Source organism: Lagenorhynchus albirostris, chromosome 1 (genome assembly GCF_949774975.1).
Source record: "Lagenorhynchus albirostris chromosome 1, mLagAlb1.1, whole genome shotgun sequence".
In the NCBI taxonomy this organism is placed as follows: domain Eukaryota; kingdom Metazoa; phylum Chordata; class Mammalia; order Artiodactyla; family Delphinidae; genus Lagenorhynchus; species Lagenorhynchus albirostris.
Window position 1 is genome coordinate 181867207 of NC_083095.1, and position 26485 is coordinate 181893691.

Here is a 26485-nt window from a genome sequence, read left to right on the forward strand (position 1 = left end):
TGGAAGCTGCTAAGCAGAAAGACGTAAGCAGGCCAACTATAGCTGCCGGCGGCTAGAGGGGATGTAAGCTGCTGGGCTCCAGGCTGCGAGGTGCGCAATCCCGAGCAGACCCATGGTGGAGCAGGAGCAGCCGGCGTTGCCACAGGTGATCTGATCTCCTGCGACGGTAGCTCAGTCAGCCGCGCGTATTTCAGAACATCCCTATTTTAAAGTCCTTTTGGACTGGGTGCCAGCTGAAAAGGGGGAAGACTCCTAGTAAAAGTCTTAGTGCTGATAGATTGACGACCAAAATTTAAAAAGTGACTCCCTCCGTTACCTCCTCTCCTTGCTGCGAGGCAGATGGGAGCCATGGCTAACCCCTTACTCTGCTGCCTCCTGCTCGTTCACCTGGGATTGGGAGCTGCCGGCGCCAGCCGCGACCCTCCAAGTCGGACGGATTCCTCTCGAGAGAAGACCCTGAGGGCGAAGCAGCACGCCCAGCAGCCGGCTCGAGCCTCTGCCTCGGACCCCTCGGCTCCCTGGAGCCGCTCCACCGACGGCACCATCTTGGCGCAGAAAATCGCCGAGGAGGTGCCCATGGACGTGGCCTCTTACCTCTACACCGGGGACTCCCACCAGCTGAAGCGAGCCAACTGCTCCAGCCGCTACGAGTTGGCGGGCCTGCCGGGGAAGTCGCCTGCCCTAGCCAGCTCCCATCCCTCCTTGCACGGGGCGCTGGACACGCTGACACACGCCACCAACTTCCTCAACATGATGCTGCAGAGCAATAAGTCGCGGGAGCAGAACTCGCAGGACGACCTGGAGTGGTACCGGGCACTGGTGCGGAGCCTCCTGGAGGGTGAGCCCAGCATCTCCCGGGCGGCCATCACCTTCAGCACCGAGTCGCTGTCCGCCCCAGCCCCGCAGGTCTTCCTCCAGGCCACGCGCGAGGAGAGTCGCATCCTGCTCCAGGACCTGTCCTCCTCAGCACACCACCTGGCCAACGCCACGCTGGAGACCGAGTGGTTCCACGGCCTCCGGCGCAAGTGGAGGACTCACTTGCACCGCCGCGGCTCCAACCAGGGGCCCCGGGGCCTGGGCCACAGCTGGCGGCGCAGGGACGGTCTTAGCGGGGACAAGAGCCACGTCAAGTGGTCTCCGCCTTATCTGGAGTGCGAGAACGGCAGTTACAAGCCCGGGTGGTTGGTCACTCTCTCCGCTGCTTTCTACGGGTTGCAGCCTAACCTGGTCCCGGAATTCAGGTAGGGAGGGAAAAAAGATAAAAGCAAAGCCTTCTTTCCGGGTTCATGGGTAGGTGCGCATGTGGGGAAGGAACACTGTGGCTCTGACATTTAGGCCTCCCACCTTCAAAGCAGAGCCCCAGGCTGAGGGACACCCCACGCAGGCGCAAGTGCTTAGGGACAAGAAGTGCCCCGCATTTGTCAGCTTCAGACATTCAGCAAAAGCTTTTCTCTCAAATCAGTTCCCCTGCAAGGGGCAAGGGACGGGAGCTCTTGGTAGAGCTGAGGGATGCCCTATGTTTCTCTCTAACCCTCGGGAGAGCAGGGAGGGGAGTTCCCGGTCAGGGGTGATGCACTGCACCCTGGCAAGCTCAGGGCATGCCAGCCAGACACAGAGTGGCGAGCCAACTCACAAGAGTAGGAAAGGGAGTGGGAAGAAAAGAGTTCGTTATTTCCGCTACTTCGGGATAGCCTCTACCTACTTCCTCCTACGTGTGTAGTTTGAGGCGCCAGTCTGTTGTTAGTCAGTTACCAGAGCGCCTAATGAAAACGCTGCAATCCCCTGGGCAGTTCTGTCCCTTCAGCAGTGAGTCAGTCCCAGCAGCACAGCTGTCTCTAGGATCCATACTTTGCAGTTTGACATGTGCGCTCCTTCTACTTGTCTCCCTCCTTCCCTCAACCCATCTCCCATTCCTTGGTCCCCTCTTTCTCCTGTTTTCTGTGTTAGGCTCACCTAAGGGTTCTCTGGCCCTTCACATACACACACTTTATAAATGAACCTGGTTGAGTTATCCTAGGGAGGGAGGGATCAATTCTCACTGAATTCACTCAGGGAGCTCAGAGAAAATTTAGTAATAGTTCTGTATTTCCTGCCTCAAGGTATAGCATTTGTGGGAACATGAGAATTTGCAGATTAGCAGGTGGTAACTTGTGCCCTGGGACGTGCCTGATTTTTGGGGTGAGGGACTTTTAGAAGTAGCCCTGTTGAGTGAACATGAGGGACAGAAAGGAAAGAGTAGAAACTCCAAAGAAGGCCTGGGAGAAGGCCACAGATTGACTGGTATCCTCCCCAATTCCCAATGGGAAGAAGGTCTTGGGGGTTGAGGTTGCTTCTGTACTTTTTGGGAAACTGGGCAAAAGTGAGAAACGTGTGTGTTTTAATGCCCTTTTGGTACAACAAGGACAGGATGATGACCTGGTGAAAGTTACCAGGGGGAGTACTGGGTGGGCAAATGGGAAGAGTCAGAAAGCTTATTTGTCTTGGCACTGTTATTTACTGCTGAATGACCTCAAGAAAGTTGCTTAATCTCTCTGGGCCTCAACAACTTACCTATCAAGTAAGGGAGTTGAACTAGATGGTCTCTAGGGAGTTATAAAATTCTGTGGCTTTTAATGCTGGCAACACTTGAGAAGGTATAAATGAAAAGTAACCTCCTTTCTCTAATTCTGTATGACCATATTAAATGTTTTTTTTTGTGTGTCTATCTCTTTAAAGGATCTTGTCTTAAACCAGCGAAACTCTTTCCTACTTTAAGGATAATCTTATTTCCTCCTGATTTCTGCAGGATCCTATTAGTAAAAGCTGAGCCCAGCTTTGAGTCTTTGCTATATTATTTGCTCAGAAAAGATCTGCAGATGCCATTCACTGCTAGAAAATTGCTTTTGACCTTCGCATAAGCCTTTTCAGGGAGTCCCAGGGCCCAGGACTGAAAGATCAGTTGATCAATCGATCGATTGATCTATCCATTCATCCAGCTTACTAACGTATATTGATACTTTATGTTAGGCTCTGTGCTAACTGCTTTGCATGTATTATCTTGATTAATCCTCACAACAAACCTGAGTTAGGTTTTATTAGTTTCCGCGTTTTACAGAAAAGGAACCTGAAGCACAGAGAGATTAAGCTTCTTTCCTAAGATCACGCAGCAGTTAAGCAGTAGAGTCGGGATTTGAGCTCGATTCACACTTTTAACCACTATGCTAAACTCTGTCTCATGAAGGCGTCCTAGGAGTGCTGCATGTATTGCAGCTGCTGCATAAAAATATATGTATTTTCAAGGGTCAGATGTGAGACTGGGGATGAGAACCATTCATTTTCAGAAGTATTTCTCATAAGGCTTAGAAAGCATAGGTCACCTACATGAACTCAGGCCTTCCGCAGGCCAAGATAAAAGGCTGAGACACCAGGGGTCATGTTGTGTAGGCTCACACGACCCTATCTAATTTTTGGACTATGTTCAGAAAATAGATTGTTTCCTCTGGCTGAGTCTCTTTAAGTGCCTTCCTAGTCATCGATGGTGTTCTTTAGCCAAGGCACGAAGCCAGGCCATTTAGTGTGTGGCTCTCTACAGAATCTGGCTCCTCCTAGCAGCACGCATGAAGAGCAGAATAAGTGCTCTCCTGTGAGTACTTTTGCCCCATGTCCCATGCTCCTCAAGTACTGTATTGAGGATTCGCACAGATGTTAATTATAGGAACTGGAAGAAATCTTAGATCAGATGGTTCTTCCTGTTTCATAAAGAAACAGATAAGAAAGGTGAAGTGACTTGTCCAAGAATCACACACTATGCCATATATATATATAAATTTCAATGGGCCTTTTCTGTCTCTTCATACTCATAAAAGGCAAATGTTTTTGATGTTGTTCATGTTTTATCACCTAAGATGTGTATTCTAAACTTTTATAACGTAAGTGAATAATATTGTACAGGTATGGTAACAGGTAAACCCCAAATGAATTTCTGAGAAACCATGACTAGGCTCTAATCATGATTTTAAATCTATTTTGAATCTATAGAGTGTTATTTGCAAAAAGCCTTATCTGTAATAAAAAAATTTGCTAATGATTTCCTCATGGAAGAGAAGAGGAGGATAAACTTTGTAGTTAAGATTTTCATTTAACTTCAGTTACTATTTCAGCTAATATTTCCCCAGGTCTTACTTACAAGGTTCAAGATTTAAATTATATTTTATTTTTAGAGAATTCAAATCTGAAATATGAAATTCAAAGGTAATGTGGAAAACATGGTCAACTACCTTCTTATATTAATGCTTATCACTGTAAAACACCTCTCAGAATAAATTTTATTCCCCTCTGCTTCAGAATGACACAGGTTTCTTAAATTTTAAGGCCTAGTATAAGACTCACATGTGAAGAGAAGTTTATTGCTCTTTTTTTCCCCCCCAAAATGGCATTAGTGCTTTACCTAAATGGCTCCTGAGTCTTGTTATAGACCTATAGTATAAACACTTAAGTTCTCATCTTCTATCCCAGCAAAAAAAAAAAGAGAGACTAACAATTTAAGGTATACTCTAAATTATTTTTATTTATCATATTATGTTTGTGATGTCCTTGCAGAGTTTTCTTCAAAGTTAAGTCCTTTGCTTTTGTATACTAATTTTTCTGTGTGGAACTTAAAGTACCATGGAGTTTGAGTCCATTCTAATGAAATCATAGACATATTCCTGGTGGTGGTTGGAACTGTTTAGTGCCTAGGATGAATATAAGGTAACTAAGTGTTTGTTGAATTTAAATTCAGGTAAAGGAACCTTTGGGAATTCTTACTTGATGAGCCGTAAGGGATTTTGGAATTCATTTGGTTTCTTTCCTCTTCTCATTGTACAGTGGAGGAAACTAAGACCCAGAGGGCTAAAGGAATTTGCTAGAGTGGCACAGCTCTTTTGTGGTGGGTTAGAATTAATGGGAACCAATATATATTGAGCATCTACTATGTGTCAGATGTTTTATAAATATCCCACTGCATGTAGTTCTTAGTATTCTCAGGTAGTTACAACTTCAGGAAAGTTGAGCAACTTGCCCAGGGCAACACAGCTAGTAAATTAGGGAGCGTGAATTAAATTTAGATCTATCTAGCTATGAGGCTTGTATTGTCTTTCTACTACCCTATGCTGCTATCTCTTAATTACCAATTTTGTTTTCACCTTGTTATTAAAAATGTAACATGGTATTGGCTTGAAATAATTAATATATTTGGCCAAATAAGTGACAGACACTTGTTTTTTTGGCCAATCATATAATCAAGTATGTTGTATAGAGAGAAGAGTATTAGACTTGAGTCAGAACTTTGCCCTAAGTCCCAGTTTTGTCTCTGACTGGCTGTATTACCTGTCTGAAAATCAGTTTCTGCACAATTAAAACGTGGAAAGAGACTTGGCGATATCCATATACCTTTATAACTCTTTGTTCTATGAGTTCTTAAGCGACCTATCCAATGGGCAACAAGGAGGCTTTGGAAACAGGACTGATACACGTAAATGCAGTACCTTGTGGAAATGATATTGATGGGGGAGGAACGTGCAGAAGAAGAGGACACCAAATGAATGTCAGATGTGCATTTTTCCACCATAGTGTGGAAACGCCTTTTTAGAAACTTACATAATTAACATTGGTGTCACTGAGTCACTGACTCCTGAGGGGTTACTTCCCTCTCCTTCACAAACATGTGCCCACACACCTCCATCAGAGATTCTGGTATAGATCTCTGCAGATGGCAATTTACATAGTATTAGAGAAATGACCATCTTGCTCTAGGCCAAACATATCCTGTCTCTCTTGTGGGTACTGGTAGTGGTGAAGAGGTTACCTACAGGAACACGACAGAGCTGTCTACCTGGGTAATGGATCAGAGTTTTTACATGGACTTCTGCTGTTGAGGCTTTTGAGTCTCAATTATTTCATCTTTAAGCTGTGAATAGTAAAGTGTATCTTTGGGATTTTGTAAAGACTAAATGAAGAACTGTCATCACACAGGAAGTTCAGTAAATATTTTGTGTCACAGCGTCTGTCTTCCTAAATACTGAACACTTTTAGTTGTATTAAAGTCACATGATTTATAGTAATTTATAATTTATATAATGACTTAGTTTCATTCCTATTATTGCGAAGGCTTGTAATTACACTGGATCATGGGGGAAATACTGGCCTTGGAGACAGGAGACATTGACCCCAGCCTGGACCACATCCTTGACTATGGTGTTCCCATGGGCAGCAGCAGTTGCCTTTCTAATCCTGTTTCCTCATCTGTAAATTAAAGGGGGCTGGACTAGGTGACCTGTTGGGTTCCTTATAATCTAAAAGTCTATGATTATGTACATAATTAAATGTGTCACTTTAACTTGTGAAGTTTCGATGGCTATGCTGAAACCAGTTAATGTATCCTCACTTAAATGCAGATCATGTTCATATATGTTCAGTGTTTAACTTTATCATGGTCATTTACTCATAGGATATTTAGAGAAAGCCCTCTCGGTGTACACTGAATTAAGTATATATACTAAGGGAAATGAGAACTCCATTTCAAAATAAGAATAAGCATGATCTGAGTTTCTAGATCTTGAAAGATCACCTGAAATTTACTTAAAGTCAACAAGAAGCTGTTTCACAGATTTCTAAACCAAGGGCCTCAGTACACTTGTGTAATTTCCCCCCAAGGTAATCAATGTTTAGGCATCCTGAAGCTCCTACTTACTGTTTAAAAACAACCTGTCTCTGACTTAACTCTGTAGTTGGTGTTAATACTTCAAAGGAGGCTATTTAGTGTGGTGTAGCAGTGGTACAGCATTATCTTGCCACCTTCTAGAACACGCATTCGGAAGCTGAAATGGGATTTCAAGACTGCTAAATAAATGACAAGAGTTTAGGCCTCCCCTCTGGGGAGAGAACTCATGCCTCACAAGACTGATTTTATGGCCTCAATTGCTGGATAAGTCAAATTTTACTTTCAACTTCATAAAAGCAGCAGTTTGTTGTTCACTGCTCAGGGTTTTAAGGCTACCTTTTTCCAAGATGCACTGTGTTTTATGATTATATTGTAGTATACTGGGATGCCAAGAAGTATGCTGTTGGTGTTATTTGTACTTGGTTGGTACAGAAGCATTAGGGCCTTGTTTGTTTTCTCTATTCAGTTCTGGATTGATGTTCACAGGGTTATTTAAACAGAATTACTGAAACAGTACATTGGAATTTTGATAACTTTGGCAGCTTGATGGCCACTATGTGCAAACAGGCAGTTCAGCGGTCTTGGGGCTATGTTTCGGAGACTTTGCAGACACCAGCATCATTAGGCTCTTGCCCAGCACAGCTATGGCACATACGTACATTGGCTTGTTTTGCTGGTCTTTTAGTATTATTCGTTTTTCAAGTTTTAGCAAGAAACCTTTTCTGGTGTAATTTCTACTTTGGCTGGGCATTTACTCATCTAACAAGTCTTTCTTCCTAAAACTTGACCTATGAAAAGATTTAGGTGGATAGGCTGTTCTATAAAATACTTCTTCAGTTTAGGAAAAAATTAATGCTCTTGGCTAAAAGTCTTTCTCAGGTACCCACCCCCCCAGCCCCATTTTCTACAATACCAAACTTAGTGTAGGAACCATGACTGACTTTCTCTTTTACACCAAAGGATATTATAGTGCCTCAAAGCAATCACAGGAGTCACCTAGTTTTATTACCTTCATTATAGGTAGAATTTATAGAAAACAGAGATTAGCTTAAATGTGATCTGACCCCAAGATCATTTTCTCCAAAAAACAGTTTCCTTCCTTTTTATTAAAGAAGGCAGTCTCTTTCTCTTTTATAGTTAACTGATACTTATAATTAATTGAAATCCAGTTAATTTTTATTCATTATAATACCTCTTGTAACTCTCCCCCATTTAGAATAAGACAAAACAGGATTAAAAAAACATCCTGTCCAGTTAGCAAAGTACCCAGTGCACTTATAACCTAAAAGGGAACTTAGAATTACATAAGATGTTGGTTTACTTTCTTAACCTGGTTTTCTCACCACTTATGTGTTTTCCAACGTGTATGCCTTATTACGTTATCGTGGAAGGATTTTTATAGAATAACAAGACACATGGCTTTTATCTCAGAAAGAGGAAAAGGTATTGTAGTACAAAATAATGTATTTTATCAATTCTAAGATGTACCTTTTCCACATTTTGATGTCTCTCAAACTGAGATGTGTCTTAATGATTGGGGGCATGTCATTTCCAATTGGCATACACTTTCTTTTAGTGGTACAGAATGTAATAGCATATCTTACAATTAATGGCATCTTATATTTGATGAACTGTGATATTAGAAAATGGGAAATTAAATTCCATGGTCTCTCCAACTATAAAGTTCTACTATCATCTATAAGCTATCAATATACAGCAAAATATGCCTGTATGGAAACAAAAAACCTAGACCTTACTGCTGTATATCAGATTGCTATTTGTCTTCATAATAATTTTTAAAACAAGACAAGCTATACTAAAACATGTAACTACACTGTCTTTTTAATATATGTGAAATACACAAAACATCGGGCCAGAAGCTGCAGAAACTTATTTTCAGAATAGGTGAGGTAAGGATTATCAAAATCTTTCCTACACCATCTGGCAAAGCGTTTCACTCACACTGTGGGGAGATGGATAGGACAGTGAGAATACAAGACCACTTATAAACTAAAAATAGAGGGACTAGATCTGTCTTTCCTTTCTAAAGTGCTTAGAGGTTTTAGGGTGGAAATAAAAGCTTTGTGGTGTAGCCATGTAACTAGTTTTGGTTAAAGAGATTTAAATGGAATTGTGGACGTATGCGTTTTTTCTCTTTCTTTTCTAGTCAGTTGCCGGGAATGGAATGAAGAGTTTGGCTGTCCCCTTATTTGATGCCTTAGACCACTGTGTAGAGCAGGGTGTCTCAACCTCAGAACTATCGACATTTGGGGCCAGATAACCCTTTTCTGTGGGGGCTTTTTCACTGTAAGATGTTTAGCAGCACCCCTGACTCTACCCACAGGATGCCAGTAGCAACCTCCCTGCCCAGTGTGACAATCAAAAATGTCTATGAACATTGCCAAGTATCACCTAAGAGGTAAAAATGTCTCTGGTTGAAAGCAGCTGGTGTAGAGGGAACACATATAAAAATGCTATTCTGTGGCTATCCTATTTCAAGAGTTCTATATGTATCTATGTGTATGTGTGTGTGTGTATGTGTGTGTGTGTGTGAGAGAGAGTGTGTGTGTGTGTGAGTTTGTCAGATCACATTTCTATTTGTCTGGAACATAAGATCACTGCATATGTAGAATCTGACATGAATGAGAACTGGAAAATTTTGATGAATCGATGGAATATTAATTCACATTTAGATGTCATTAAGGCTCAAAAAGAACATCTGGCCAAATTATTTCCAGAACTTGTTGCTAAGCATGGATTTGCTACTTATATAGCTAAATGTCTCATATTTAAGGTTTCCCATTAAAGGATGCATTTGGAAAAGAAAATGTGTGTGTGTGTGTGTGTGTGTGTGTGTGTGTGTGTGTGAACCTCTGTGGGGACAAAGAGAGGAGAGAGGGAGAAAGTAGGGGGTAGAGAGGAGTGTGGACAGGGAACAAATGGAGATGAATGAAACGATGAAAAACAGTTAGCAATCTATGATGCTGTGGAATAGTGTTTTACTTTTTCATGAAGCTCTGTTTACCACTGAGCACTTTCATAGTTCTGATGAAACTGAATTATTCTTTTCTAGCAAGTAGTGAGGAATCAAGTTCCTGAAGATTTAATCATTATAAAGATAGGTTGACTGTGCTTGCATTTCAGAACTTTATCTCAGGAATTCAAAGCTATAAACAGGCTGATGCAGAGCTTATCCATTAAAGGAATATTAATACCTTACAATATATATTCTTAAAATGCTCTGGTTTTTTTAATGATTTTTTTTTTTTGGCTGCGCTGCATGGCTTGCAGGATCTTAGTTCCCCGACCAGGGATCCAACCCAAGCCCCCTGCAGTGGAAGCTCGGATCCTAACAGCTGGACCACCAGGGAATTCCCTAAAATGCTCTGTTTGCCACTTTACCTTTATTGATTCAACTAGAAGCTGTTCATAATTTGAACATATTATAAATGAAATTTCCTAGAAGAAATAATTAAAATGACATATTATATGGACATTATTTAAGGCTTTAACATGTTTAAAGACAGTTTTTAACATTACTATGTTTAGAATCCTGTCAGAAGAAACCTTAAAAAATAACAATGGCTACATGATGGAAAAGAATGTTTAGGCTTTACAAATTACCATAGCACAAACTGATGCATGCCTGCTTCCTCATGTGCCATCCATAAACATGTAGTACATGTGAGCTTCAGGGGCAAGAAACGAGGAGCGTGCTGCTGTATATTGTGTTGATTACAGAGAAATGAGAGATGATGTTGTGAATGTTAAGAGATGAGACCAAAGCTCATGAAGAGAAAGATGAAGATTACTATTTATCTGGATAAGGCACACTTGAGAAAGCTGTTTCAGGTACTAACTTAATAATTAGATTTGTGGGAAGGCCCTCGTACTACAGCCCTCTGAAAGTTATTTAGAAATCTATTTGTCTTTCCACTTTTTTGAGAAAGAAGCAAATAACAACTGGGGCATTCTTGAAAGAAACAATGTTCTAGTAAACATCCTGGGAAAGCTCCTTTTTGAAGAATTAGAATTTTAGAAGTAAAAAGGATTTTAGAGATCATGTAATCCAACTTATTTTTACTTTTACACATGAGGAAATTGAGACCCAGGGAAGTGGTGACCATCACTTGCACTGGCTATTGCTGCAGTGAACTTGTAGTTTAATAACAGGCACAGATAAAAAGACCCTGAGTCATCAAGTAAACGTTAATTTACGGTCATTATTCACTGATTCCAAACTTGGCTGGGTATCAGGATCACCTGAAAAGCCTGAGAGTACATTCCTAGGCCCTTTCAGACCCTGTGAAGAAGACATGTGGGGACAGCTTCAGAAGTCTGTATCAAAAACAAAGACTTGGGGCTTCCCTGGTGGCGCAGTGGTTAAGAATCCACCTGCCAATGCAGGGGACACAGGTTCGAGCCTTGGTCCGGGAAGATCCCACATGCCGCGGAGCAACTAAGCCTGTGTGCCACAACTACTGAGCTCGTGTGCCACAGCTACTGAGCTCGTGTGCCACAGCTACTGAAACCAGCGCGCCTAGAGCCCGTGCTCCACGACAACAGAAGCCACTGCAATGAGAAGCCCGCACACCACAACTAAGAGTAGACCCGCTCGCTGCAACTAGAGAAAGCCCGCGTGCAGCAACGAAGACCCAACGCAGCCAAAAATAAATAAAAATAAAGTAAATTTCAAACAAAACAAAACAAAACAAAAACCAAAGTCTCCATAATTCACAAGGAGCTGGTCCTTAAACACAAATGTGGGAAAAATTAAACAGCACCTGATAAGCTTGAAACACATAAAATTCCTTTTAAACGATTTTAAGAGTAAGAATTAAGAGTTGTAAATACTTGGCAGCTTCAGCTGTAGTCGTGCAAAAACTTTGGCTGCCGGCCATGACCCTATGGCAAGGGCAGAATGACTAGTAGGTTATGAAGGCAGAGGGATCACAGAGACTATCATGAGAGCAGCTGCCTCTTGTTGTTATAATTTGTCTCTTTATGTAAACATCCTATTTCCCCAACCAGTTCTACAGGTCCTTCAAATGCAAGGACCACATTTCATGACTTCCCATATTCACTGCCTCTTGAAAGTGCCTTGCATATTTCAGGAAGTATGGAATAGTGTCTAAGAAGAAGGGTTTTAGGATTAAAAACCTAGATTTGAATCTATGAGCTTCCACTTTTCACTTACTGTGTGATACTGGGCAAGTTATTTCCTTCTGTGACTCAATTTCTTTACCTGCAAAGAGTACAGATTACACTGTAAAGAGTAAACAATCTTACCTATGTAAAGAGCTTAGCATAATGTATGGAATGTGTTATTTAAAAAAATAACGTGGGCTTCGCTGGTGGCACAGTGGTTGAGAGTCCGCCTGCTGATGCAGGGGACATGGGTTCGTGCCCCGGTCCGGGAGGATCCCACATGCCGCGGAGCGGCTAGGCCCGTGAGCCATGGCCGCTGAGCCTGCATGTCCGGAGCCTGTGCTCCGCAACGGGAGAGGCCACGGCAGTGAGAGGCCCGCGTACCGCAAAAAAAATAAATAAATAAAATAAAAATAAAATAATAACGTATATAACATGCGCCTGGCTAGGAGTATGGGTACTGAGGATATAATAGTGAAAATGACAGATAAAAATCCCTGTACCTGTGGATTATTTTGGTGGGTGGGGGGACATAGATGACAAACAAGCAAGATAAATATAATTCTTGATACAAACAAATGCTATAAGAAAATAAATATGATGTGGTAAAGAATGGCTGAGAGGTAAGGCGTGTTGCAGTAAATAGGGTGATTAAGGAAAACCTCTCTGAAGATGTGACTCTGAGTTAAGAAATGAAGGATGAGGAGACAGCCATGAAACAAGCTTAAGCTTAGGAATCATTCTTGAGATAGGGAACAGCGAGAACAAAGGCCTTGAGATAGGAATGAGCTTCAAATGCTCTAAAAGCACAAAGAAAGTCAATGTTGCTGGAATGTAGTGGGGGGGGGTTGACATAGAAAATGAGAGTAAGGGATGTAGAAGGTGCTCAGTAAGTGGTTAAAATACAGAAACATGTTAAGGGTTTTACAAATTTCTAGCCCTGTAGTACTATGTAGATTGTGGATGTATTTTCGTTTTCTTTGCTTTCCATTTTTCTTTCCTCCTTTCTGTCTTGGCCTTCCTGCCCAGTGCCTCCCTTAGCTCTGAGAGCTTGGGCTTTCCAGCTTCTCTGATGAGATTTCAGTCAAAGAAGCTATTTACAGCTGCTCCATTCTTGGCTGTGAATGAATACACTGAAAGAGTTGAGTGGTAAGGGAGGTAGAGATTGAAAATCTAGAATTTCTTGCAAAAATCAGCTGGGTGCTTTTCTTGTTCCCTGGCTTAAACCTGTATGGTGAAACCCTTTCCAAACACAAACAGCAGGAGACTAAAGGCAGAGGCACAGCAGGCAAACTCAGGGGCAAAACACTTTTCTCCCTCACCAGCATGCCTGAGATGACATGCAGTGGGTCCCCTACCTCTCTCAAGCTTGTGGCGGGCAGGTCTTGTCGTTTGGCATTTCCCGCCTCACTCTGTTGTCTTTTATGGTGAGGACTAAGCTGTCAGGTTAGGGGCTGCCTCAGAAACTGCCAGTGAGAGGCACAAGATGCAGAAGTGAGACTGGAAAAGCCAGAAGGGACACCACAAACATTTGGACATGAATTTGGAGGAAGCAGACTTTGTACCATAGGAAAGGAAGTATAGGCAGAAGTACATCTCTAATGAAGAGAATTATCAATGGAAAATTGGGATTATGAATTTTGGGGATTAAAATCATCACCATGATACACTGATGATGATACGATGATACGATGATCAGCTTCTCTGATACGACAAATGTGAAACTTAGCTTCTTTATATTTCACTTTTCCTTTCTCTACTCTCTCCATTGTTTTATTAATTATATTTAAAATTTTTCTATTGGTTACCTTGACTTTTATATCCATCAATTTAAAATAGTATCTTCTATTCTTTTCTTTCTTTATGCTCCTACTCCTATTCCAATACTTTTAGGTAATTCAAGATGGTAACATTTTCAGTCTGTCACTGCAGTAAAAAAAAAAAAAACCCAAAACCCACTTCTGTGTTTTGTCCATTAGTTGCTTCTAAAAATTAAAATCTGAATATCTGAATCTATGCCATTTTTAGAATGTTCCAAATTTCAAGGACCAATGGATTTTCCCTCCCTTTTTTTTAGATCAGTTGCACAAAACCATGTTACCTTTAGTTTGTGCATGTCTGCATGGAGACTTTTCACCTATTTTCCCTCCATGCAGCTGCCAATTGCTTTTCTCTTCACGTTAAAGAAATAAAAAGAAACCCTATGTTTTCTTATTTCTAAGATCATCCAACTTCTTAATCAATCGTTTGTTAAAGAAAATTTACATTTTTGTTGAAGATATGCTTCTTGGAGTCCCATAATTTGTACAAATTGCTTTAGGTCTTCTGCAGAATACCTATCATGGAACAATTTTCAAATTATTGAAATTTTGGATCCAGCTGTGTGTTGGGTGCTGGTCCTCTTATTTAAAGAATTCTTCTTTTTTCCCCACCCCTAAAACGCAATTTCAAGTACTTTTTCAGAAAGAATCTGTGGAAGGTAAAATTTCTAAGTCTCCCCGTGTCTGAAAATGTCTTTGTCTTCATGCATGATTGATTGTTTGTCTGTATATAGGATTATAGGTTCAAAGTCATTTTGCCCTCAGAATTTTAAAGACATTGTTACATTGTTTTTAGCATTCATTGTTGCTGGTGAAAAATTTGTTATTAACCTGATTCATTATACCTTTGTAGGTAATCTTTTCTCCTCATGGAAACTCTTAAGATCTTTTCTTTTTCCGTGGGGTTCTGAATGTTCATGATGATGTGCTTAGATGTGATTCTTTTTATTCATCAACCTCATCACTTAGTTGGCCCTTTTAGACTTTTCCACTCAGTAATTTTCTTTTATGATGGCTTAAAACTACGTTCTGCTATGCATTTTCTCTTTCTGGAACTCCTATAGTTAGGTATTCAACTTTCTGGATTGATCCCTGTATTTCTTAGCTCTTCTCTCATTTTTCATCTCTTTTTCTTTTTACTTTACTTTCTAGAAGATTTTATTTTTTCTACCTTTTTGAAAAATTAAATTAGTTTTCATTTAGCACTCACTTTTACTTTCCATGAACTCTTTCTTGCTCTAATTATTTCTTTTTCATAATTGTATGTTCATTTTCTTAAATCTCTTTGAGATATTAATTAAAATATCTATTGAATTGTCTTCTGTTCCCTGAATTATTGCTGTTTGTTCCAGGTTCAGTTATTTTGCTTGTTCATACCAGTTCATCTCAAATATGATCCTTATTAGCCATCAATGTTATGATTGAAGGGCTAGGTAAACATATATAGCTAGATGGCATGGATTCCTACGGCAGATGAGTAGCCTAGTTCCTCAGTAGGCCTCCCCTTGACTGTCAGGCTTTCAACATTCATTTTAGGATGCCTGAGAAGGAAGCTGGCAGTTTCTGGCTCACCCTAGACGTTTACTCTGGGAGAACTATAACCATTTAGAAGTTTTAGTTCTTTCCAGACATTTCTTTCAATCTCTTTACAGAATAGATCTTGGTTTTTAGCTTGGGAATAAATGTCATCACTGCACGCAAGGAGAGGATGTGCCAACTCGTGTAACTGTTTAGAAGGAAATCCTTCAATTCATCACCTTGATGTCTGCCTCATTTTCTACTTCCACTCTTGATACCTGTTGACTTTGAGCTTAAAATCTTTCTGGAAACTCTGCTTAAAGAATAGTTTCCACCTCTGTTCCAGCCTTCTCCTGAGCATGTCCGGGGCTTAGCTGCCACCACTCTGGCTTATCATCAGTATGGTGCTGAAGAATTATGTCAAATTTCTGGTCAGCTACTTCTTCTCATTCCCTCTTGTATCTATTTACTGCCATTAAAGTGGAGGGACGAGGTGGAGAAACATGCTCAACTCACCAACTTAAACAAGAACTCAAACTTAGGTCTTCTGACCAGTCTCCTTACCCTTATACCTAAGTTATGGACATCATACTCAGTTATTTTACTTATTAGGTGTGTGTCCTTAGGTATGCTATTTCACTTCTTTGTGTCCCAAACTTCTCAACTATTATTTAGGAGAATGATATTGACCATATATAGTTGTAATATAAATTGGGGAGAATAATATCAGTCACATAACAGTTCAGTGAGGGTGTTTTAAGGGTGTATAGCATAATGTATGACACACAATGAGTACCCAATAAATGATAACTTAAAACATAGGGTTCTAAGCATACAAGTACATCCTATATTTAGTTCATATCTCGGGTATCTAACCAAAGTACTTTAATTTAAATTCCAATGGGAACATTTAAAATTTACTTTATATTTATAGCCTTGCTTACTGTTATTATTTCTAAATCAGAAGAATTCATTGGCACAAGCTATATATCTTTCTCTGAAAAGTTACTATGAACGGCTAATTTGTACCTTTTGTATAAAATATTAGGGTCTACAAAGAAGTCATTTAGAATAAAAAACTGCAGATTATCAGATGGGTAATTTGACTTGAAGAGCTATATGAATAAGAACCAACAGAAAAAAGAAATATAATGATTTTAAAAATGACTAACAAAAAAGATTATTTTCACTTAGCTATTGTAGCCAAGCATAACTGACTTGTTTAATGAAATCACCCGGAAACTCAAGGTAGAAAATCGTTATATTTTAAGACAGGTTAGTGTCCACATTAGACATTTATTTTCTGACATATACTTTCTTCTTATTTTTTCTCCCCTAGCAATTAAAAAAAGTATGTCTTTGGACATATTATATAACTTTTCTGAACCTTATTTTCCTCATCTATAAATCAAGAAAAGTACTTGCTCTTTTATAGAAGTGTTATTTGAATAAAACGAGTCAAGACAGGTGATCTCTTTGTAGTGGGTTCCCTGACAAGGGATTTTCCACCCCATTTAGAAATGGTCATATTCAAAGAGGTGATATAAAGAACACTGTGGATGTGTTTGATAAAATAAACTGTCCTTTCTTCATTTAAAATTGAAATAGAATGTAGCTCAAAATTATTGCAGTGAAGGAAAACCATAAAATGAGACATTAGTCAGCTACTTTTGCAAAAGCAGCAAACTCAAAATGTATTTTTCAGGGGGACAATCATCTATTATCAAACTTTAAACCCTAGCACCTTTAAGATATGTGCTGCACTTAACTTTGAAAAAGGATCACCTTCAAGAGCCCCAAAGATTGTATACTTGTGGATGGAGAACTGATGTTCTGATTGACCTTACTTCATATTTATTGGTTCTCTCTCTTTTTAGAAATCAAACTTGAGTTATTTTCCCCACACAAAATACACAGATCTTCCCAAGGAAGGTGTGACCTGATTGCCAAAATGCCTTCCAAGAACAAGAAGTCAGACAGAGGAAGACATTTGTCACTATGTCAAGCTTTGGCAAGCTTCTCTGGACATGGCAGCTGCAAAGTAGTGTGGGAGAACATTTTCTTGCTTTAAGACAGACTGTTGTCAAATTCTTCAAGATAATCTAGAGGGGATCAGACTGTGTTCTTGGTTCTCCTGTACTTCTTGTAGTTATGGGTTTGAGCTAAATGATAGAGATGTTTTTGTGAGCAGTGTTTTCTGAGGATAAGAGGCCCCAAGTGAGGAAGTTACCCAAAGATGATTGAAACATGAATCTACAGTCTTCTACAGTTATAAGGAAACAGAAAGGAAATTGCTCTTCGTCCCTTAAAAAAAAAAGTCTCTTTTCCTTGATCCCACCCCACTAGCAACTAACCTGTGAAGCTCTTCTGTTCATGTGCTATTTGTGTGCAAATCATTTCAGTTAAATAATTGCTATATTTCTTATTATTCTGCTTACTTTTTATTTATACAATTCTGTTTTAAGAATCTCTTCCTGCTAATTCTGTTTTAAGAATCTCTTCCTGCTAATCTCTTCCTTCCAGTCCATTTCCCTATTGATGCCTAGGACTCTACTGCTAAATAGCATGTAGAAATTGTCTAGTTCTAGGGATGGACACCCAGATAGTCTTCAGTTCCTTGCCATTACAATGACACTATGGTAAGCTTATACGCCCCTTTATGGACCTGCATGAGAATTTCCTTGAAAGATAAACTGAATTGCAGGATTTCTGGGTCACCGGGAGGGGTAAATATCATTTTACAAAATATTGCAAGATTGCTCTCTAGACAGGCTGCATCAGTCTACATATCCACCAGCAGGGCATAGGGGCTCCTATAGCCTCACTTTCCTGCCAACACTTGGCATCATACAGCTTTCTAATTTTTTGCCATTTTAATGAATGTAAAGTGATATCTCACTATTGTTTTACTTTGCATTTCTCTGACTACTAATTAGCTTAAGCATCTCTTCATGTGCGTGTAAGCCTGTTGGGTTTACTTTTCTGTAAACTGCTTGTTTATAGCCTTTGCCCATTTCCTATTGTGATTCCTGTATTTCTGTTTCGCTGCAAGAGATCCTGCTGTATTCTAGATATTATTTCCTTGTCAATTTTAGACACTGCAATATCACCCAATCTGTCATCTTTCAGGTAACTTTGCCCATAATATCTCCCCTTGAATGGAATTTTAAAAAACTTCTGATGCTACTTACTTAGTCAAAATTTTGCCTTACAGTTTATGCTTTTGGGTTTCATTTTAAGAAGTCTTTCAATGCTTTGCCACAAAAATATTCTCTTATAATCAACTACTACCATTAAAGTTTTACCTTTCACAGTCACGTCTTTAACATTGGGAGTTCACCTTGGTATATGATACTGGGTAGGGATCCTGTTATTATTTTTATCCATTCAGTGAGCCAGGTTCCCAACATTATCAGCCTTTATCATACAAATAAGTGCCTTATATGCATGTGTATGTCTCTGAGCTCCCTATTTTGTTCCACTGTTTCCCATGTCTGTTTTCTGGTCAATACTGTTATGTTTCAATGCTGTGGTTGGGTAGTATGTCTCAATATTTGCTTAGGCAAAGCCTACCTCTTTCCCCTTTTCAAAGCTGACTTTTATTTTTCTACTTAAAGTAAGCTATCAAGTTTCTAAAAAAAATCTATATTGAATTTTAATTGGTTCTGCATTAAATTTATAGCTCCATTTGATAGAATTGACATTTTTAATACAGTAAATTATTCCCTTTCAGAGCATGTGATGTCTCCATTTATTCAGATCATCTGTTTTGTCCTTCAATAGAGCTTCAAAATTTCTCCATAAAGGTTTTGTGTATTCTTGATTAAGTTAACGTCTAGATAATTTATGGGTTCTGTTGCTATTTTAAATGGCATCTTTTTAGTTATAACTTTTGTTGGAGATTGTTGGTGTAGAGAAATGCTATTGATTTTTGTACATTGATCTGGTATCCATCAACCCCGCTAAACTTTTTATTCTCATATTTGTCTGTTGATTTTATTGCTAAACAGTCATATCATCTACAAATAATCTGATCTTTATATCTCATTTCTTTTTTTTTCTTACAGAATTAGTTGTGACTTTCAGTAACTATGTTAAACGGCATCAGTGATAGTAAACATTTTCGACTTAAAGGGAACATCTTAAAGAAAAAGTTCTTCCTTTAAGTATAGGGTTGATAGAGGCAAGTTTTACCAAGTTAAGAGTATCCTTCAATTTCTAGTATACCATTAAAAAAATTAGGTGTTGGGGGCTTCCCTGGTGGCGCAGTGGTTGAGAGTCCGCCTGCCGATGCAGGGGACACGGGTTCGTGCCCCGGTCTGGGAAGATCCCACATGCCGCGGGGCGGCTGGGCCCGTGAGCCATGGCCGCTGAGCCTGCGCGTCCGGAGCCTGTGCTCCGCAATGGGAGAGGCCACAACAGTGAGAGGCCCGTGTACCGCAAAAAAAAAACCAAAAAACAAAAAACAAAACAAAAAAAAACAAAACAAAAAAATTAGGTGTTGGAACTTTGTAAAATGCCTTTTTACATTGATTAAAACAATCATATAATTTTTCTAACTTCTTCTATTATTGCTGTGAATTTCATTGATATACTTTCTGATGTTAATTTAAAACATCCTTTTATTCTTGAGATATACTCCAGTGGGTCATAATGTATAATTATTTTAATATATTTTAATATTTGCTTAGCCAAGATTTCCTTTAGGATTCTTGGATCTATATGCAGAGTTAAAATGGGACTTTGTTTTTTTTATATTGTCCTCATGTGGCTTGGAATCAAAATCATATAAAATAAATTGGATAATTCTGGGTTTTATTGGTTTTAAGAACTTGTAAAAATAAAAGAAATTTTCCTTAAAAGTTTGGTAGAATTCATATACAAAACCATGTTCGCAAGCCTGAAGCTTTTCTGGGAAGTGAATGATTTAAAACTCTCTATGCTTATGGTTGTATTCAAGTTTTATATTCCCTTTGTGGCAAATTTGGCATTGTATATTTTCTATCAATTTATCCATTGTTTTCATTTCCTCTAGTTTTTAGAAGTTTGTTACAAAATAATCATATATTTTAAAAATAATAATAGCTTTAAAAAACATTCCTTTGTATCTTCATTCTGTGTATTGTTTATTTGCCTATTTCCTGTTTATTTGCATATTTTCTCCTTAATTCTTGAGTCTCCCTTATTTATCTTTTCAAAGAAATTTAGTTTTTTTATAACTAAAAATTTTTAAACTATTTTGAAATACTTTCAGACTTTCAGAAGATTAGCAAAGACAATACAGGAAGTTCCCATATACCCTTCACCCAGCTTCCTATAACATTAACATCTTATATAAGATTATTAAAAACTAAGAAACTAATATTAGTACAACACTGTTAACTAAGCTACAGATTTTATTCAGATTTCCTCAGTTTTTCCACTAATGCTCTGTTTCTCTTCCAGGATCCAAAATAGGATACCATATCTTATGGGCTGAATTATGTTTCCCCAAAATTCGTATGTGGAAGTCCTAACTCTCAGTACCTCAGAATGTGACAGTATTTTGAGACAGTACCTTTAAAGAGCTAATTAAGTTAAAATGAGGTCATTAAGATGGACCCTAATCCAATATGACTTGGGTCTTCATAAGAAGAAATTAGGGCACAGAAACACACAAAGGGAAGACCATGTGAAGACACAGAGAGAAGATGGCCATCTACAAGCCAAGGAGAGAGGTCTCAGAAGAAACCAACCCTACTGATGCCTTGACCTTGGACTTTTAGATTCTAGAATTATGAGAAAATACGTTTCTGTTGTTTAAACCACCCCGTCTGGGTACTTTGTTATGGGAGCCCTAGCAAACTAATATATCATTTGTTTTTCATATTTCCTTAGTCTCCTCCAATCTGCGACAGTCTCTCAGTCTTTCCTTGCCTTTAAACAATACTCTCTTATGTTATCAACTATCAGTTGACACTTTTGAAGAGTGCTGCTAAGGTATTTTGTTGAATATCCCTCTATTTGGATTTGTCTGATGCTTTCTCATGATAAGCCTGAGGTTATGGGCTTTTGGGAAGAATACAATAGAGGGGAAATGCTCTTCTCATTGCATCACACCACAGAGTACATAGTATCGATATGTCTTATTACTGGTGATGTTAACCTTGGTCACTTGGTTCGTGGGGTGTTTGCCAGGTTTCTCCATTCTAGTTACTATTTTTCCCTTTCCGTATTTTATTCTAAGTGAATCACTAAGTTAAGCTCACACTCTAAAGGAAGGTGAATTCACTTCTTCCTGGAGGGAGGGGTATCAAAGAATTTTGGACATATGTTAAAACATAAGGGAAGGTGAATTCACTTCTTCCTGGAGGGAGGAGTATCAAAGAATTTTGGACATATGTTAAAACCACTACAGTAATTAATAAATGTTTTGGGGGAGATGATTTGAGCTTATTCAAATATCCTGTTTCTTCTTAATGTTTTTCCCACTAATTTTAGGATTTATCAGCAGGTCTTGCCTGCAACAATTATTAATGTGGTATTCTAATGATGATTTTCTATTTCCCTCATTCCTTCTAAATGTATGAGTTGGAATTCTTTTGTAACAAAGAGTTCTGTCTTCTTCCTCATTTATTAACTTAATCATTTATTCATATGAGTATGGACTTATGGATATTTATTTTGGGGGTTGAATCCGATATTATCATTATTTATTTCATTGCTCAAACTACTCCAGCTTCGACAATTGGGAACTCTTTTAAGTTGGCTTGTGTGTCTTTTTGACATGCCCTTGTTCTTATTTTCTGAAAATGATGCTTTAAGTGTACCTTGCATTTTCCCTGCCCCAGCCCTAGGTTCAGTCATTTCTCTAACCCTTGTTCCAGAATTTTATTTTACTTGTAGTGTATTCACTGCCATTCAAATCTAAGTATTCATTAATTTTCTTTTTCAACCTAAGGGTTATTTAGGAATTTGTTTTAATTTTCCAAACATGTGAGGTATATTTAAGCTATCCTTTTAAGAAACTTAATTTATAATTTAATGCATTATGACTAAAGGACATAGTTTGTATGACACTGATCCTTTGGAATCTGAGGTTCCCTTTGAAATATTATCTCTGGTTTATTTTTGGTAAATATTCAGTAAATATTCTGTGCATGTTAAAACAAAAAGTGAATTATTTGTCACATGAAGAGCTCTATATATGCCTAAATAGCTTAAGTCTACAGCTTAATTGTACTGTTGAGATATTTGCTAATTGCTTCTTTCTCTTCAATCTATCAGTTTCTCAGAGGTATGTCAGAATTTCCAACAATTATTTCTTTCTTATGTCAATTGTTGATAAATATACACACAAGCACACACACGTGCCTTTGGCAGCATGTATGCCCTTGGTAGCTATATCCTGTAAATCCACTGTATCTTTTCCACATATACAGTGTCTATATTGGTTAGATGTTCCAGTTACCTATTTCTGCATAACAAATTACTGAAAAACCTAGGGGCATAAAACGAGCATTTTTCTCACAGTTCTGTGGATCACAGATCTGGGAAGGGCTTGGCTGAGTGGTTTGTTTCTAGTGTATGCAGTGTCAGCTGGCATGGCTGGGGCTGGAAGACCCACTTCTAAGGTGGCTTCTTCATTCATATATCTGGCAACTGGGCTGCGAAGTTTGGAATAGCTGGGGGATGCATGGGCACTGCTCAGTAAACTCTCTTTCCACATTTACTCCACCTGGCACCTTGCATTTACTTCCAGCAGGGTAATAGGGTAGTAGGGCTTCTTATCTGCAGAATACACTTACTCCTCTCAAGTCTCTCACCCCCAAAGTCTTATCTCACTGTGATATTGTCTTGAAGTCAGGGTTTAGCCAACTGAATGAGACCCAGATGAGCATGAGTGCTATGTGTATAGTTCAAGTATAGTATCTCTCAATTTAAAGACCTGTAAAGAAACATTATCTGTCCCCTGCCCCCAGTATCCCTGAAACATCCACATGTGATAAAGAGATAGGACAATTACAATAACACTTCAGTTGAAAAAGCAAGGGAACAGGATACACATAGCAGTTACTAGTCTATAGCAATTCTGAAATTCATTTCAACACATACTGCCAATTTCTTGATTAGGACCAGTCCTGCTCCCTGGGAAAATTCTCTTAAGGTCCTGGCTTTACCCTCTGGCCTCTTGATTCTGTCCTCTGAGCTACCCTTCCTTTTCCCTAAGAAACTGACTATATTTGCAATTGAGTGGCCTTCTCAGCCTGCTTCTTGCCCATAGAAGGGTGGGGGTGGGGAAAGTGTCTTTTAAAATTTTGCACTATCTCTTTTCTTTTTAATTCAAGATGATAGTGCTCCTACCTATGCTATTCATTGAAAAACGTAGGTTTCCTATGAATCTTACTGGATTTCATTCTATTAGACAGAAGTCACATTTACAAATCTCTTTAAGACAGGAAGTTTTCTATCTTGGGTCCTGTGGTTACTGTGCTAATAATGCCTTGAGAATCTTAGAATCCCTGTTGTTTGTCAGCAAGGGTCTATGAGGCATACCCATAAGACCATCAGAAGTCCTTTAGTCTAGCTGAGAGCCTCTATGAAACACTGCCTTAGACCTTTCTTAAGTTTTAACAAAGGATTTTCCAGACCCACCCTGAGGTGGTTCTTTGCTCTGAAGCCATTTCATATTCTGAGAATCTTTTGCTAGAATAGACAGGGGATGTGCAAGTTTTATTTCCAAATCCTGACTCTAGTATTTCCTCTAAATTTCACCCCAAAACTAATCAACTCCACAACAGCATTATTCACAATACCCAAAAGATGGAAGCAACTCATTGTCTATCAACAAATGAATGAATAAACAAAATACAGTATATACATACAATGCAATATTATTCCATTAAAAAGGAAGGAAATTCTGACACATGATACAACATGGATGAAACCTGAGGACATTATACAAAGTGAAATAAGCCAGCCACAAAAAAGACACGTATTGTATGATTCCACTAATGAGATGCCTAAAAGCATCAAATACTTAGAGATAGAAGTTAGAATTGTGGTTCGAATATAGGAGCTGGGCAGAGGAGGGGGATGGGAAATTGTTGTTTAATGGGTATAGAGTTGTAGTTTTGCAAGATGAAAAGAAGTCTGGAGATTGATTGCATAACAATATGAAGTAATTAACACTACTAAACTGTACATTTAAAAATGGTTAAGATGGTAAATTTTGTTACACATATTTTACCACAATTAAAAAATTTAAAAAGCCAAAAACAAAACAAGACTAAGCAACTCTTTCTTTAGTTCATGCCTTTCTCTTTGTATTCTATCACAGTCAGCTAGAAAAAGCCAGGTAGTATTCTCTGCATTTTACCTAGAAGCTTCCTTAGATATATCCATAAGTTCATTGGTTTACAGGTGACAGTGTTGCCAAACTTTCCAACTATTATGTACCAAAGGTTGCTTTTTCTTCTGTCTCCAGTATCATTTCTACACTGTCCTTTAAGACTCACCAACATATTCCCACTTTTATTAACCATTTCTTTGAGGCCCTTCTAGCTTCTGCCTCTGCCTGGGCCCAAAGCCAGTGCCATACGTTTTAGGCTTCTGTTATGTAAGCAACCCCCTGCTAGGCACCAGGTCCTGTTCTGGTTATCTACTGTTTGGAGGAAATGACTGATGGCAGCTGGTCTAACAGCATCTGTTTTTATCAACTCTTTATTTTGGCAGAACCTCTGCCCTGATTCCCCATCAAAATTGACTAATGGGTTGTTAACTGTCAATTTCTGTAGTGATGAAGAAGGAAAATTATGGCCCAAGGTAACGTGGTGAAGAAACAAAAGAATTTCAAAACGTTCCTTCAACATATCCAGTTTTTCTTTCCATTCATTCACCCATAGCAGTCCATGATAGTTTTCTGTTTCCTTGGGTTTTCACACGTGCACGTGCTCTCTCTCTCTCTGGTCATGGTTATTTTAGCTACTATTCACATCTCTCTAGCATCTGCAATTTTTCAAGGTTAATTTTGGGGAGGTGGGCACTGATTTAGGAGCTGAGGGAAAATATTACAAAGACATGGGCTATGGAAATTTTAGTCTGGTGGGAAAAACATCATTAAAAATCCAATATTATAATAAAAGGTGCTAATGATATGAAGAAGGTAAGCACAGTGTATTATGGGGAGAATAGAGAAGCAGTTTCTAAATGAGACTTGGAGTTCACAGAAGGCTTTAAAAAGGAGCCAGGTAGGAGCTATGATAGGTAAAGCACAACTGAGGCAAAGGAACTTCAGATATAAAGGTATCTATAAAAGAATGATTTTTTGAGATAGCATGAATTATTTAGGACCCCACAGGTAATTCTGAATCGTCTGGAACAAAGAATGTATGCAAGTGAGTGGGTGGAGAAGTTAGAAGTAGGAGGGGCTTGAATATAATGTTATAGCAAGGAGCTTGGATTTCATTCTTCAGGAGAGTGGGAAATATTGATTTTAAGCAGGGAATTGTGAGGATCATATTTACAAGTTTCAAAGATTAAACAGACAGCAGTGTTTCATGCTTAAGCTCTACGGCCCCTTGCTTGCATGGGAATTTTCTAAAGCCCTGGAATAGGCACTAAAAACGAATTTTGTGGTCAATTGTTTGCTGTAAAATTTGCAAAAGGAAGATACAATTGAATACTCTCTTTCTACTATAACTTGCCTCCATTACATTTTCCCTAGGCTGTGGGCATTACTGGAAATTGGTTAAGGGGAAGTTCTCGATTATTTAGTAATATATATTAAAGTAGTCTGTAGTCACTTCTGTCTATAGCTAAGTTCTGGTATAGAAATGCCTTCTGGTAATGATCTTACTACCCAACCAGCACTTGTAACATAAGCATGTAGGGCCAAAGGTCATATTGTGATAAAAATGTATATTCATAGTTTTGTATTTGTTTCTTAAAGAAGGACCCTAAACCGTATAAACTTGAGGGCCTACAAACCGAGATCTTCACCTGGAGCAATGCCAGACAGGACCAAATTAGTAAACTATTATACAAATTTTTTAGCTCTCTGAGAGATGAAGATCTGAACAAGGCAGAAATAGCAGAAATGGAGAGGAAGGGTCAAGGTGCATGCAGGGAGTAGAATCTATAGAACTTGGCAATTGTTTTGATTTATTTGGGCAGTGAGTTTCAGAACGAACAAGTTATCCACCAGATAACTGTAAGGACGGAAGCCCCATTCATGGGAAGAGAACGTCAGGGAAATTCCAAATTTGGTTGGAGGATAAATCCTGTTTGGTGCTTTTGCTGCCTTTCAGGAGTCAGAAAGAGAAGTGGAGGAAAACGCTAG

At 39.0% G+C, this 26485-nt stretch overlaps 1 protein-coding gene across 1 annotated transcript in view; it reads left to right on the forward strand.

Moving 5' to 3' along the window:
* Positions 1 to 339: 339 nt before the first annotated feature.
* GPR158 (G protein-coupled receptor 158) overlaps positions 340 to 26485 on the forward strand; it is a 321228-nt gene continuing 295082 nt past the window's right edge. The window contains exon 1 of the mRNA XM_060161767.1: positions 340 to 1241. Coding sequence (XP_060017750.1) covers positions 340 to 1241 — 902 coding nt within the window. The remainder of the gene's footprint in view (positions 1242 to 26485) is intronic.